The sequence below is a fragment of the Nelusetta ayraudi genome, unplaced genomic scaffold (genome assembly GCF_046127955.1).
Source record: "Nelusetta ayraudi isolate G7.1 ecotype Tasmania unplaced genomic scaffold, CSIRO-AGI_Nayr_v1 ptg000052l, whole genome shotgun sequence".
In the NCBI taxonomy this organism is placed as follows: Eukaryota; Metazoa; Chordata; class Actinopteri; order Tetraodontiformes; family Monacanthidae; genus Nelusetta; species Nelusetta ayraudi.
The window spans coordinates 5,367,794-5,382,435 of record NW_027466102.1 but is presented as its reverse complement, the minus strand read 5'-3'; the positions used below and the strand labels follow the sequence as shown (position 1 = coordinate 5,382,435).

The 14,642-nt window shown below is 42.0% G+C and overlaps 1 protein-coding gene across 1 annotated transcript in view; it reads left to right on the top strand.

The window, feature by feature from the left end:
• nudt14 (nudix (nucleoside diphosphate linked moiety X)-type motif 14) overlaps positions 1 to 14,315 on the top strand; it is a 28,297-nt gene extending 13,982 nt beyond the window's left edge. Inside the window, exons 3-5 of the mRNA XM_076037532.1 lie at positions 2,148 to 2,212; positions 4,399 to 4,693; positions 8,231 to 14,315. Of these exons, the coding sequence (XP_075893647.1) occupies positions 2,148 to 2,212; positions 4,399 to 4,693; positions 8,231 to 8,480 (610 nt within the window). The 3' untranslated portion in view covers positions 8,481 to 14,315. The remainder of the gene's footprint in view (positions 1 to 2,147; positions 2,213 to 4,398; positions 4,694 to 8,230) is intronic.
• Positions 14,316 to 14,642: the final 327 nt, after the last annotated feature.

Here is a 14,642-nt window from a genome sequence, read left to right as displayed (position 1 = left end):
GCCCTGAATGTCCATTTAGCTTGCTCCTTGTTTTGACCACCGGGGAATATCTTGGGCCTGAAAGCCGTAGACCTGCGGTAATGACGTGGAACCGCAGACCCAGACCTGCCCCACTGGACTCCCTTTTGATTCCTGATGCCGGTGTATCCCGCTTTTGGACCAAACATTACCCCATTATCTAATCCGCAGTTGTCCATTTCACTTTCCCAGCGCGGAGAAGCCCCGGCTGTCACAAATATCAGTGGCGATTTCTCTTGGCCCGGATGTTTATAATACAAATTAGACTTTCACTTGAAATAACTGCGCCGAAAAAGCGGATACTATATTAGTATCAGCACAAGCACTATTATGAGAAGCGGGTTGTAATATCAATGTTCTGGTTCCCTCTCGCCCTGGGAAAGACAGGGCAGGGCTTCCTGCTGCCTCTGACACATCCGCTTTCCCAACACAGAGCCCAGGCCTCGGGGGCTCCAATGGCAGCGACAGTCACGGAGGTGCAGTAAAACCACCTGCACGTGAGGGCGCACAGCCGTTGGATGCCGTCACAAGGCAGACAACACGTGACTTCAGAAAACGGAGACAAGATATTTGTATTTGCTCTTCGTTGGCCGGATTTAAATAATCCTTCGCTCGTGACCTTTGACAAACATTACACAAAAAGTGCTACATTACTAACTTATTGTACGCGAGTGGTTATGATGTTTTTTTGTTTTTTTACGTAATTAATTAACAGCTATAATTTTCAACGATGTTAAGCTGAATCTAATTCAGAGAAATGCTGCATCATGAACACATGCGATGACTCTTTCAAGTGGTGTCGGTTTGCCAATGTAACCAAATTAACATCACGGCCTGAGGTCACGTTGCGCTTTCAGATTCACTTCCTCTCTGGCATTACCATAGTAATTTGTACCACTTGCTTACTCATCAGGGCCGTCCTGGTTTTATTGACGATTCCCTTTTTTATCATTGTTCCCATACCTTTCCCTCAGTGGCTTCTCTCTGTGTAGCTTGCGTTTGCCCCTCCGGGCACTCCCAACTAGTTTTCGCCCAACGGGCTCAAGCAGGTTGACTGGCAACTCCCAATTGCCCGTAGGTGCGAATATGTCCGGTTGTTAGTTTGTGTTTGTCAGCCTGTCGACGAACAGGCAATTTGTTCAGACCGAGCCCTGCCGCTTGCCTAATTTCCGCCCGTCACTCCTCCGAGCATTTCTTTTCAGCACAACATAATGCGTCATATCATAATTTGTCAGAATTATATCATACAGTGGTAATGCCATGATAGCATTCAGCAGAAGTGGGAAGTAACAAGAAAATACGAAAATACTTTCTGTACTTGAGTATTTTAATAATTTGTAATGCATTTTTCACGTATCTGTGCTTTACTTGAGTATTTCTTTTTCTGACAACTTTTTACTTTTATTCCATACATTTGCACACAAACATGGAAGAAAAATTGCTCATTATGTTTGTGTTTTAAAAGTGCTTTTGTAATTTGTTGTTGTTGCTTGAAGTGGAGATATTTCTTCTGTTACAACTTTGTCATTTTTGCAAAGTGATCAACTAATGGATTGTTTCGTTAATGGTAAAAAAAAAAATAAATAAATGTTTTTTTATTTAAATACTTTTCATATCCTGTACTTACTTTTAGTTGAGTAAAGGAGTTGAGTCACTACTTTTATCAGAGTGTTTGTTTCCACAAGTACCCATACTTCTACTTGGATACTTGTGTATGGATACTTTCTTGCTTTTAGCAAGAAAGTTACAAATCTTTTTGGGGCAGGCTGTCAACAAAGCGCTAAATACGTTGCTTTTTTTCCACTGCAGTTGCCTTTCTGTTCATAAGGTAGTGAAATCTTGTCTGAGTAGCAAAGACAGTTTCTTGTAGAAATAATCCCTTTACTTAAACACAAAATATACATAAATATACATATATACATATATATACATATATATGCATTTTTTTTTTTTTATCCCAGTTCTTTTCGGTGACTCCTGATCCTTTGTCAACTTAACCTACTTTTCCTTTTGAACTTGAATACTCTATATGCTTCCGACATGGCCACCCTGTTACCCATTATGCAGTATGTAGTATGTTGTTGCATTTTTTCCTGTTTAATATATCTTTTTCCCCCTGTTCCTTGCAGCGTATCTGTCCTGATCTTCAACACCACCTCACACTGTTTTGTCCTCGTCAAGCAGTTCCGTCCTGGTACGTTGCCATGCAGACTGGTTTGGCTCTGGCGACGGAGCCGTGCCATTTCGTCCTTTCTTGCCACCCTGCCCCCCCCCCCCCCACCTTCCCCCCCACCTCCCCCAGATTGTTGCACATCTGAGGGCACGTCCCCTCGGAAGGCAGAACACTACAAACGCTGTTTATCCTATTAACAATGCAGACTCATAAATAGATCGCAAGAGGCCCTCTTACAAAGCGGCCCAGCCCCCTTTGTTAGGAGCCACCAGGGACTGTTCCACGCTGCAGCGTGCTAAATTCAAGGAAGTCTGGGCATTGATAAATTTATTTCCTCGTCTCCTTCTCTTTGCTATCGGGTGAAAGAAAAAAAAAAACACAACAATTCGTTATCTGAAAGAAATCACAGCTTGTCTGCAACTTTGATTGTATGTTTTTTTAAGAGGGAGTGTACAGTGGCGCACACTGGGCAGCTTATTTATGATGAACAATGATGTATGGCAACTATGTTCTGATGAAGTCAATAAAAAAAAAATCTACATATGCCATGTTTCACCCAGGAATAAATAATAAAAACATGGCAAGTGCCGTAAAGTTTAATCCCTCCTAATGTAACGTAACATCCTTTGATAAGGACCGTGTGCGGACCTTGATGGTTAAATCACCACATTTCTCATGCGTCACAGTCCTTGACCTTAAAGAGTTTCCTCAAAGAGGGAAACACAGATACACCCTGTTGGCTTGCTGCTCGTTTGACGGCTAGTGTTTCATGAGGCGCATGTCAGTGATTTCTATAAACACTAACCGGGTTAACATGTCACTCAAAGCGGAGGGAGAATAAATCCACCCACGACTCACTTCCTGCACCATGTGAGCGGGTAATGGCCACGTGCTTTGCCGTTGCTAACTGCTAGCATGGCAGCAATGCCTGCAAACTGCTTCACCACGTTGCCTCATTTTATTTTACGCTTGGTGGAAACGGTATTGACTTGTCCAGACTTCACTGAAATTTAACCTGCAATTGTTGGTAGAAATATCTGCGATATTTGAGTAAAAATGGAGTAGAAATTTAAAAGCGACCAAACAAAGTTGATTATTATTATTATGCTGATGCATTAAATCTTTAACTTTCAAAAACGAAGCGACTGTTACCAACTATTTTCGCCTGTTTTACCTTGAGTTCCTCACATCACATTACATTATTTTCTAAGCAGTGTGCTGAGTAGGTACAAGTCCTCAGTCTAATAAGGTGACAGTATAGCTCAGGGGTGGGCAAACTTTTTGACTGGTGGGGGCCACAAGCGCTTCTAAAATTCTGACAGATGTGCCGGAGCAACAGCAGATGGATGGAGTGTTTTGGTGAACCACCTCACAGGAGGAAAAATATATAATGGGCTATGTAGGAAATATGTGGTTTAATGTGAATTGAAAATGAACAAAATATATTTAGCTCTTTATTGAAATGACTCTTTAAACACTGAAAAAAATGGATGAAATACAGCTGTTTTATTACTTACTTGCTATGAATAGAATTTCTTCAAGTTTGGCGGGCTGGATTAAAAAGCTTACCGGGCTACATGTGGCCCCCGGGCCTTGCCTCGCTCGTATAGGCTACCTCATCTATGCTGCAGACCTTTACTATCAAAAAGAGGAAGATTCATGCTTGGAATAGATGAAAAAAAAATAAAAAATCTGCATAATTGTATAAAGGGCAGATATTTTCAAACCCTTGTAAGAATATAAAAGTTGTCTCTGTGTGTTAGACATTTCCTGTTGGCTTTTGTTTTACACTTCTTTTTTTTTTTTTTCCTGAGCCTTCCTTTGTACAGTGGTGGGAAGTTTATTTTAGTCCAGCCTCCAACATTTACTCCCATGATGAATGTGCACTTTTACGTCTAGCTTAGAACTGGATGTTTCCGCAAGATGACGCCCCTTGCAACACACATCCAGAAGAAGAACTACAAGAATTTTGTTTTCTTATTTTGTCTTATTAATAATAAACAACAATATTTATTTTTTTCTGTGCTACTAGGGTACCCAAACCTTTAGAAATTTATTAATTAATTAATTTAGAGATTTATTGACAATAATTGGGATTTTGTAAAAACTTTTCCCACTACTGAACGTCATTAGAAAATCACATCTACACATGTCCTCATACTTCACGTGTGTCACCCCCTAACCCAACATCGTCTCCACCTCTGCAGCTGTATACATGAGCGAGTGGGAAAGAGCCAAATCGCAGCCGCCCAAGTCCGCGGAAAAGAGCGAGGGTGGCGCCGCTGAAGCCTCTGCCTCCGAGTCCCCGGAGGGCCCGTCGGCCTCGGAGGGCGAGAGCAACTCCCAGTGGCCCCCGGCGTCGGCGGGGGTCACCTATGAGCTGTGCGCCGGGCTGGTGGACAAACCCGACCTCTCCCTGGAGGAGATCGCTCGGCAGGAGGTGCTGGAGGAGTGCGGCTACGACGTGCCCGCCTCCAAGCTGAAGAGGATCACCTCTTACAGGTGTGTGGGACGGAAACCTGCCGGCTGTGAGTGAGTGAGTGTTTGAAGGGAGCCTCCTGAGAGTCTGTTACCAATGCGGAAATCCAGTGGCGGCAGGCCAGCAAGGCCTTCTGCTGGCCTGAATATTCTCAGAAAGTAGCTTTTCGCAAAAATATTCTAATAAAGTTATGTTCCTGAGTGTGTTTTGATCATGTCATATTATCCACTCGCTTGCGCTGCCTCTATTGTTGTATATTAGTGTGGTAGAATTTTTTTTTATCCAATCATATTTCAGCTAGCTTGTGTTGCCAGGTTCTGTGAAATCTGCCTTAAGCCTTCAGAATCAACAGCCTTCGTTAACGGACCACAATCAGTCGCGATAGCCAATCAGATCTGGAATCTGCCGTGCCAAGGCCAGCTGGCCTTACGCCTTACACTGAACTGTGATTGGATCAGCACTCGTGAGAGCTGGATAGACTTAACTAACCCCCGGAGAGCTGATGGCTGAAGGAGGAGAAGGTGAATTGCCGAATCATCTGCAGTTTACAATGTAAATAACGTGGCGCGTTATCTTTCAATTGTTTCGCGGTTGTACACGCTAAGAAACAAATGCAAATAATCTGTTTCAGTAGTTTGTTTTGTTATTGTCTGGTTGGTTGTCAGCAACAATGCACAGTTTTCGGGACAAGCTGACTTAAACTCACAGAGTGTACTTTTGCTGGACTTATTAAAACTTTGTTCGCTAATGTTTTGAAATCACCATTTATGTTTGATTTTTGATAGTATTGCTGGTATTACGAGGTGTATTACTTTACACCACCAGTCTAAAGTTTTGGACACACCTTCTCATGCAATCTTTTTTTTTTTTTTTTTATGTTTGCAACTTTCTACGCTGCACGAAGATACTGAAGACATCAAATACAAGCGAGATACATGTAGTTATGCAGCAACGAAAAACACGTTAAATAACTCTAAATATGCTTCCTGCGAAATGTGGCTATTTTGAAGAGTTTTAATATAAAACGTGTTTGCATTATCTTACATTTTTATTCTTTCCTACATAATACCATGCGCGTTCATGCGTAGTTTCGATGCCTCCAGTGAGAAACTGCAATGCAAATAGCCACGACTGACGCACGCGTTTCCAAAAGTTTGCTGTTAAACGGACCCCAGTGGTTTCAGTCGATAGCTGCGACTGTATCAGGAAGCCAAGAGGATCAAGTCCATCTCTCTCCGTGTGTCACGGCTCTCGACGACGCGAGTTTGCGGAGGTGAAAAGGTTTCGGCTCCCGCATCGGACCGCAGCACCTGGTGCAACTCTGACGAGATCCTCCGGGATCGGAGTGTGTTTTTGATTTGGCTCGAACACCTCCTCCCGTTTTGTTGGTGTCGTCTGTGGCCGTTTGTTATGTGTGGGCCGCCGCCATTGGATACATAGGTATCATCTTAGCCCCCATGACCCCTATGAGGGTGTAAATGCTCAGGAGAACACGATGCCGTGTCGTAGCGGAGCACGAAACCCTTCTCTGATTTGAAGCAGGGGAAAGTTTTTCAACTTCCTTTTTTTTTTTTTTTTTTTTTTTTGTAGTTTGATAGTAATTCTCTGCCAGTCTGCACTGCCACGGCACAGTGGGGGTGAAATCTGCCTGGTTTCTTCTGTGTTCATTATGCACTTGCACTAGTCGGGTCTGTCAGCTCATTTGGAACTTTGTCTGCATTTTGCATTGCAGCGACACGAAGTTCGACTTGAACAGCAGCGCAGGGCTGAGTTCGATTGGAGTTGCGAGATCCTGAAAATAGCCTCTGAAGTTGCACGGAGGTGAAGCTCACGGAATCAATTACATTTCGACACAATTTAATCAGGCTGTTTGACGAACACTCCAGGTTTGCGATTACGAAAGGTCGAGTATTAGGGATGTACCGATGCCAGGGTTGAGTACTCTACTCGTACTTGTAAAATATGTGCCGATACCAGTTGAATATGCATGTATGTGACAATTTCGTAAAATTTGTGTTTGTACTGCAGTGACATTTGTGACAGTCACCCTGTTCTACAAAAACATGCTCGGGAATGTTGTTTAAATAACAGAGCAAAAAAAAGAAAAACAAAGTAATTCTATATGGTGGAATGCCATTATTAAGTACTTAAGTATTGGTATCGGTGAGTACTGAATCGCAAACACTGGTACTCTACTCGATCTGTAAAAAAAAAAAGTACTATCAGTGCCTCCCTACCGAGTATTGTTTTGCTCCTTGTGCTGAACAGTGAGTGTTCAAATGCCTGACCCAATGTTGCAGATCTTCTTTTAAGCCACAGCCAATCATCTGCCTCCATTCTGACCCTCCCCTCTGCTTCCTCTTCTCTCACTCCAACTCACTTCTTGCCCTCTTTCGCTACGTCCATAAATCTCCTCTCTGCTTCCTGCCTGCCAGTTCCAACCTCAGCATCCTTCTGCTGATATGTTCGCTGTCTCTCCTCTGTCCATGGTCCAAACCGTCTCAGTCTGGCCTCTCTGGCTTTATCTCCAGAACATTTAACATGCTCTGACTGTTCAGCTGATGTAGTCCTCCTGCTCCTCTCCATCCTGGTCAATAGGGATGGGCGATATGGACTAAAAATGTCATCACGATATTTTCTGGCATTTGTTGTGATGCTAAAAGAAATAAAATAAAAAAAAAATATAAAACAATTAAACTCCATCTTTTGGGAGTTTTTCTTTTGGAAACTGCACTTGAAAAAAAACGCGTTCACACGAAGCCGTATTTAAAAACAAACAAACAAACAAAAAAATCCCGGTTTACACGGATACGCTGGAAACGACTGAAAACGATGTAGTACCTATGCCCATCCTGGTGTGGCGCCGCAAGTTTACTCCCTGAAGGCGGAAGAAGAAGAGGAAGAACGCCTGAAGCGCGCCGTGTTTAAAGAAGCAGCAGCTCGCTAAAAACAAGCGCCACAGAGAACGGAAAGAGAGAACGCTCTTGAAAAGACGGCGTGGATAAACGACAAGAGTTCAACGTCTGCTTCGAGTTCCTTTAGAACGCAAAGCCTGAAAAGGTCCATGCTCAGATTGACTCGGAGTCGTGCCAGTAAAAGTTTGCTAAACATTTTTGCGTTTGCTGCCTCAACATCCCGGTCCGCCGACCCCAAAAGAAAATGAATGAAAAGTAAAACGGGATGCTTGCAAATCGTTTTCGTGGTGTTTCTTTTCACTTTGCACGCGATTTCCACGATCGATTCTCGAGCACGGCGGGCACGCTTGTCAACAGGAGTTTATCGTTGTTACCGCAATATGACATATTCTTACCGCGGGAATTTCTTTGGACAATAAAATCGCCCATCCCTACTGGTCACTCCCAAAGAGAACCTCAACATACCTATTCTTAGTGCCACAGACAAGCATCAGAATTCTTTTCCGTCTGTTCCAACCAGCCGCTTCTTCGTCTCTTTTTCCACGCCCTCCGTCGCTCTGGATTGTTGGCCTGGCGCTAAAAATGTCTAGAAATGATCACGTGCATTGACAGGAATGTCGTTTTTTTTTTTTTCCCTCTGCGCAGGTCAGGCGTCGGCGTGACCGGCGCCAAGCAGACCATGTTTTACGCCGAGGTCTCCGACGACAACTGCGTGAGCGCGGGCGGAGGTGAGCCCCGGGAGGGGGAGCTTATCGAGGTGGTCAAAGTCCCGCTGCACGAGGCCATGACCTTCGCCTACAACGAGCGCATCCCCAAAACCATGGGCGTCATTTTTAGCTTCATCTGGTTCCACAATAACATGTCCCCCAAGTATAAGATCTCCACCAACGTGTAACGACATTTGGCCGACCTCGTTTTATTCTACTTAAAATCAAACACTTGCCCAGCACATCCACCGGTCCCCCCCACACGACTCTTCGTCCTTTATTGCCTTTTTTTTTTTTTTTTTTTCTTTAGCTTCTTGGTTCATGATGGAAGGTGAGCCCTTGTCTCGTTGCCAGCAAGTATCTCTCTCCAAGTTTCTTTCTCTGTTCAGTCAATGCGTTTCCCAAACTAGTCCCAGCTGGTTGTCACGAGCACTTTGGTCTCTTCTTGACTTTTCTTTCTTTCTTTCTTCTTCTTTTTTTTTTTTTTTTAAATTGTGCCATTTCGTTCACATCGCTGCATATCACCGTATCTAAGTGACATTGGTTAAAGGAATACTTCACTGCTTTTCCAGAAGGCTCTTGAATGTTATCTGCGCTTAATTAACACATATTTGACATGCATTAGGCCAGCAGAGATGGAAGATATCACTTTTCGTCCCAACCCTGCAAAGCTGAAGAGATTGTTGTAGGGCACAGAGCCAGCTTGGCATAGACTTAGCCTGAGTTGCTAATGCATGCTAACGGTTGCATCCAGAATTGTTTTTCTTACTTGAAAACTAGGCCAGATACTTTTTTTTTTTTTTTTTTGCATGTCATTCTACGCCGCAGCATGCGCTGCAGTGCATCCATCAGTGATGGACATATAAATGATGTGAACACATGCAAGCAAAACGGTAAAGTATTCCTTTAAGTCAAGATCCAGTAATGCAAAAATGATGCTAGTCAATGGTGGGGCCTTGCAACAGTGGAGGTGTCAAATGTGTTTCCAGCCACCACTTGTTCGAGCTCGCCTCAATTAATTTCACTGACCCACAAGCCTTTAAGCAATACTTTAACTACAGTACCCCGGGGCACAACTTTTCACTCTCTTGTCACGGATCGCACCTCGCACCCTGTCAGAACGTCTTCACGACGCCCGGCCCGCCAACATCGCAGTAGATTCTTCAGTCAGCAGTCAAGGTGGAAAGTGCGGGACAAATAGTACTTCAGAAAAATACACACCGCACCGGTGGCGTTGTGGTGTATGGTTGTCCTCAAGCACAACGCTGCAGCACTTTCTTCTGTTCATAACCAGAAATGCAATTATTCTCTTACTTGGTTTTTTTTCTGAGATAAGAACGTGAAATTGGTGAAAAAAAAAACGTTCTAGACTGCAGTGCGACTAAATCCCTTTGATTTCATTTGATTTAAGCTCATACTATCAGTACATTGGAACATATCAACGCCGTTGTCGAAGAATGACTTAAAAGGACCGTCATTAGGGATCATTACACATTAGGGATGCCTCGATCAATACTTTCACCAATCACAAATCATGGTGATAGAAGATGGGCCGATCAGCTGATACCATTATGGGAAGTTCTGGAGGTACGAGTCAGTCATTTTTTTTTTTTTTACTGCATGTTTGCAGTTTCAAATACTGACTCTAGTGGTCCTTTTTGATAGTTAACAACATTATTCCAATTTTACATGTATTTATTTTTCGTTACTGATATTGCGGTCAACCAATGGCCCCTGAAAATTGCCACAGGCAGCCGATCGATCAGAGCATCCCTACCATTAATCATTGAAACGACAAAGCTTATCTCATGAAATGAATCTCAGCAGCAATTTACCAAAATCTCAGGTCCAAATATTCAAAGTGTTTGCGAGAATCAGGGTGGATTTCCGGCTGTGATGACAACCAGCAAATTGATGTATTCTTATCATGTTCAAATTCAACTGCAACATAAAAGTAACTAATCCTTGACTTCTTACTGTGTTTTTTGTATTCTAAAAGGGCTGCTACTTCATTTGTTTGCAAAATAGTAAGAGGAAGACCTCCCCCCTCCCCCCCCCCCAGTGCCCCAGTTATAGTTTTAAAGTTATGCAAAATCCGAAAGAAATAAAGACAGTATTCACTCATTTCGTAAATAGACAAGTTTTTTCACTTTAAATAAACAGATCTGCTGTCAGAGCAACAAAACCAATGAAGGTCTGAGGTCTGCGATAGAGAACAAGAAGTAGGATTGCATGATTAAACACTGCTATAGCGACCATAGGTTTTTTGAATTGGCATTGTATGGTAACACGATCGTTAGTTCTCGGTGCGACGTTAACGTTGAAAAACAACTAACTGCACAGTATTAAACTGCAAACAAATTTTTATTGTAATTCTTTTTTAGCCTTTAAGTTTGTCCCCAGACAATCAAATATCATCAATTATTTTCTATCCCTAAACTTAAACTTTCCATAGACAATGTAGTTTTTTAATTGCCCTGTCGGGTTTCGCGTATCTTTCTAAAAACTCATATCATTTTGCCCATTGTGGGATCCACATCGTTTTTTTCATGCACCACTCAACCAAACAAAAGTAAATGTGATTTCGCATCCCGAGGGCGGCGCAATCAAGCGACATGTAGGAATATATGCAGAAACTTAAAGCCATACTGATCTCTCTATACTCCACAATCATCAAGCACCCGCCCGCACCCCCATCAAACACCATCCCTTGATGTAGGATTGTACAGTCTGCTGGAACTGCTTGAAACATTTTTGTGCGCTTTTTCAGGCTACAACCTTAACTTGTTTAATGTTGACACCTTCAAAAAAACAAAAACAAACAAAAACAAACCACAAACCACAGTTTTGGAAAATCCTAAAAATGACGTGTTAGTGTTAGTCGGCTTGTTAAGTGTTAAGTGTGTGTCTTTGGAGGCCTGTGGAGTAAACACATTGCTAGAATCATGAAAACAAAACAAAACAAGAGCACACCAAGATCTTATTTTAACCCAGAAAATATGACATAATTGACACCTCGCCATTCGTTCTCATTTCCTCAACGTTTCCTTCACCTTCCTCCATGTGACACAGTCTTTTACTTTTTACCTTTATATAAATAAAAGTACAAGTTTAACCTGATGGACATTCTCACCAAAAGACTCCAAAACGGTGCTTTTTAAGTGCCACTTTTTTTTTTTTTTTTTATTTTTTTTTATTGTGTTATTCATCTGAATTGAACCCATCCTTTGAAATAAAGGAACTGTTCACTCTTTGCTTCGGAATTTACTCGTTAGGAAAATCGTATTTCTCGGTCAAAAGCCATAATCAGTTTCTTACTGGCTAACCAGAACAGATCCGCACGCTGTCGACAAGTGTTGTCATTTCCTTAGGACCTGACTCAAAGTGAAATGTGACCAACAAAGCCATTCTATATTGCAAGGGCAGTCTGCAGCTCTCAAGGACTGTCAAATCTATCGAACAGCCCTGCCAGTTCTCACTTGGACATGAGGGGAACTCTTCTGGCTATTCCTCAAAGGCTTGTCACGACAGGCAGTGAAGCAACAGGCATTTCGCCTTCTTTTCTCCTCATGCAATCAGTATTGATTGCATTAACTGAAGATTACGGCTGTCGGTATATATACATGTTGAATAACCAATTATGATGGTATAATCAGGAATAATCAATCAATTCATTAATTTAATCTGTATTTGTATAGCCCCTAGGTCACAAATACAATTTTCCTCAAAGTGCTCTAAATTTCCCACAGATGCAATTACCTCTAACCTTAGACCCTTTAATTGTGTGAGGAAAAAATTAAAAACAGCAAACAATGAAAACCCTCAACAGTGGAAAAAAACAGAGGGAATCACAGAGGACCGATCTTCTTCTTTAGGGGAGGTAGACAAGCAAATATATAGATTACAACACAAAGACTGCGTTGCATAGAATGATTCATTTTGCTAATGTTACAGGAGTCCATAAGTCCAAACTGGACACACGAGTCTAGGGGGATGTGAGTGAGGGGTTGAGCAGTAGGATCATAAAGAGTCTTCAGTTTATCCAGAGACAAGGTGGAGGGAACCAGATGCTCATAATAAAGAGGTTCCATCTCTGCCGAGGGGCAGGTAACTCTGTATTCTAAAAGGTGGATCAGAAAAAGTCTGAACTGGAGGTTATTTTAGTTCAACTGTTTAGTGAGTAAAATTAGGTTGCCAAAATACACTCACACACTTCAGGTTGAGCTGGTCGGGCCAGCATCTCCGCTTGGGGAGTGAATTATGGAATGGAAATATGAGTTAAGTGTCAGACCTGCAAACCTTACTGTGGGCTTCTTGCAGACTTGGCACTTGTATTATGTCATTTTATCTGAGAGCGAGGCACGAAAAGCAACAGCAAAGTGCGTTTTTCATTTTTAGAACTCCTCAGCAGGTTATGGTATATCATGTGAGAGGTTAGCTGGCTGGCCTAGCCTAGCCCAGAGACTAAGTACAAAAGAGTTTAAGATTAAACTGTTTGATCAACTGTAACTTTTAAAAATCGCTGACTACTTTTAGCCAGGCGTGGTAGTGCTTAAGTTATTTAATCAATAATTTTGTGTTATGTACAATTTGACTGTGAGCTTTCGCTTTAGATTCAGTTCATGAAAGTAAGCGAGGTTTACAAGTAATCTTGTAGATTTGGCTGTTATCAGCCTATCGGGCCTAGCTGAGCAATCTCATTTTCTCTTGTATTGGATTCATATTTACCCCAGATTTGACAGTCAGTTTAATCATCCAACCCTGAGTGAGCTTCACAGACCATAAAGCTACTCCAGCCTTGACAAGCGTGAAGTTTTGACTTTCTTGACGTTCCAAGTGAGGTTGCAGACTGCCGCGAGGAAAGCCATATGCCACTTTTTTCTAACAATAGCAAAATAGCCGAGGTAAGTAAATTCTTGCATTTCATTCTGCCGCCTACTCCAGTTTCCAATCATTATCCCACTATTGGGCATTTCTACCTCCATCACTCAGGCGACTAATATTATGTGTGCTTTGCTTTCCTCCCAAATGTTATTGTAACAGACTCTCTAAAACCGGTCACAGTCGTTGGAACTCGACTGTTCTCTGTGACATAATGCTTCATTTGTCAGTACCAGACATTCGTAGGCGTGTCCCCATTGGCTATGTTCTAGTTACCTCCCTGTCTGATTGTTCTTTTTGTTGACTGCGGTTCAGGATTTGCGTACAGATGATTTCTGACTGTATTTACAATTATGACTATCAACAGTTTGTATGGAAACTGCTTTTAAAGGTGCTATGTGTAGTATTATCTGATATAGCTGTAGTACTGTTAACATATAACTATGGATGTGATAGTCAGTTACCTCTGGTGGTCTACTCAATACTTGTTTCTTTTGTCAAACATTCGGCAATTCTGGATTTTTGTCAAGAGTCTTTAGAGAAAAAACACAACAAAATGGACTGTTGATTTTCGGATGGAGACGCTCAATTTTGCGCCTTTATTTTGGCAAAGTGGTTGCTGGATCTTTAGACGCAAAGGCGGAAGATAATAGGAACTGCTGCTAATGACACGCTCACAGTGGCTATGATGTGTAGCACATTTCATTCTGCTAGGTTAGTGTAATATTTGGTGAAAATCCTACACATAATACCTTTGAGTGAGGGAGGGGCACGTATCGCTGAGGACAAAGACATTTGTCTGATTATGTGTTTTTGGTTTTTCTGTGTCTTGCACTTATTTTTTTTGTTTGTTTTGAAAAGTATTTTCTGGAAAAAGTACAAACAAGGACATTGCCATTCAAGAAATTCATCATCTATTTTATGCGATATTATAAGTGCATACTTATTGTGGGCAGTGTTTTTGGTAATGTTTCAATTTTCGTAATTTATTACCTAAATGTTTAAATATTTAACTTTTAAAACATGAACACTTGGTACAAGCATACAGTATATATTTAAATATAATACTTTGCATGTCCACTAATTGTGTTGAATCAAATTGCATTAAGATTAAATAAAATGGGTACGATGCCCAAAATGTACTTTTTCAGTGTCCTCGTTATTTCCTCACATTTCAAAACTGATTTTAAAGCAAGTTCAGTGGTCAAGATGGTCAAGTTGGATTACTGAGATTTCAAGTTAAAGTCCCAGTGATTGTCAAATCCTGAAGGATGTGAAATTTGTCCTCCACGTTTGACCCATCCCATGAGGGGCGGTGGGAAACAGCGATGCCGCGCCCGGGAATCGTTGGGGTGATCTAACCCCCCAATTCCAAGCCCGAATACTGAGTGCCAAGCAGGGAGGCAACGGATACCATTTTTACAGTCTTTCTGGTACGACCCGGCTGGGGATCGAACCCACAACCTACC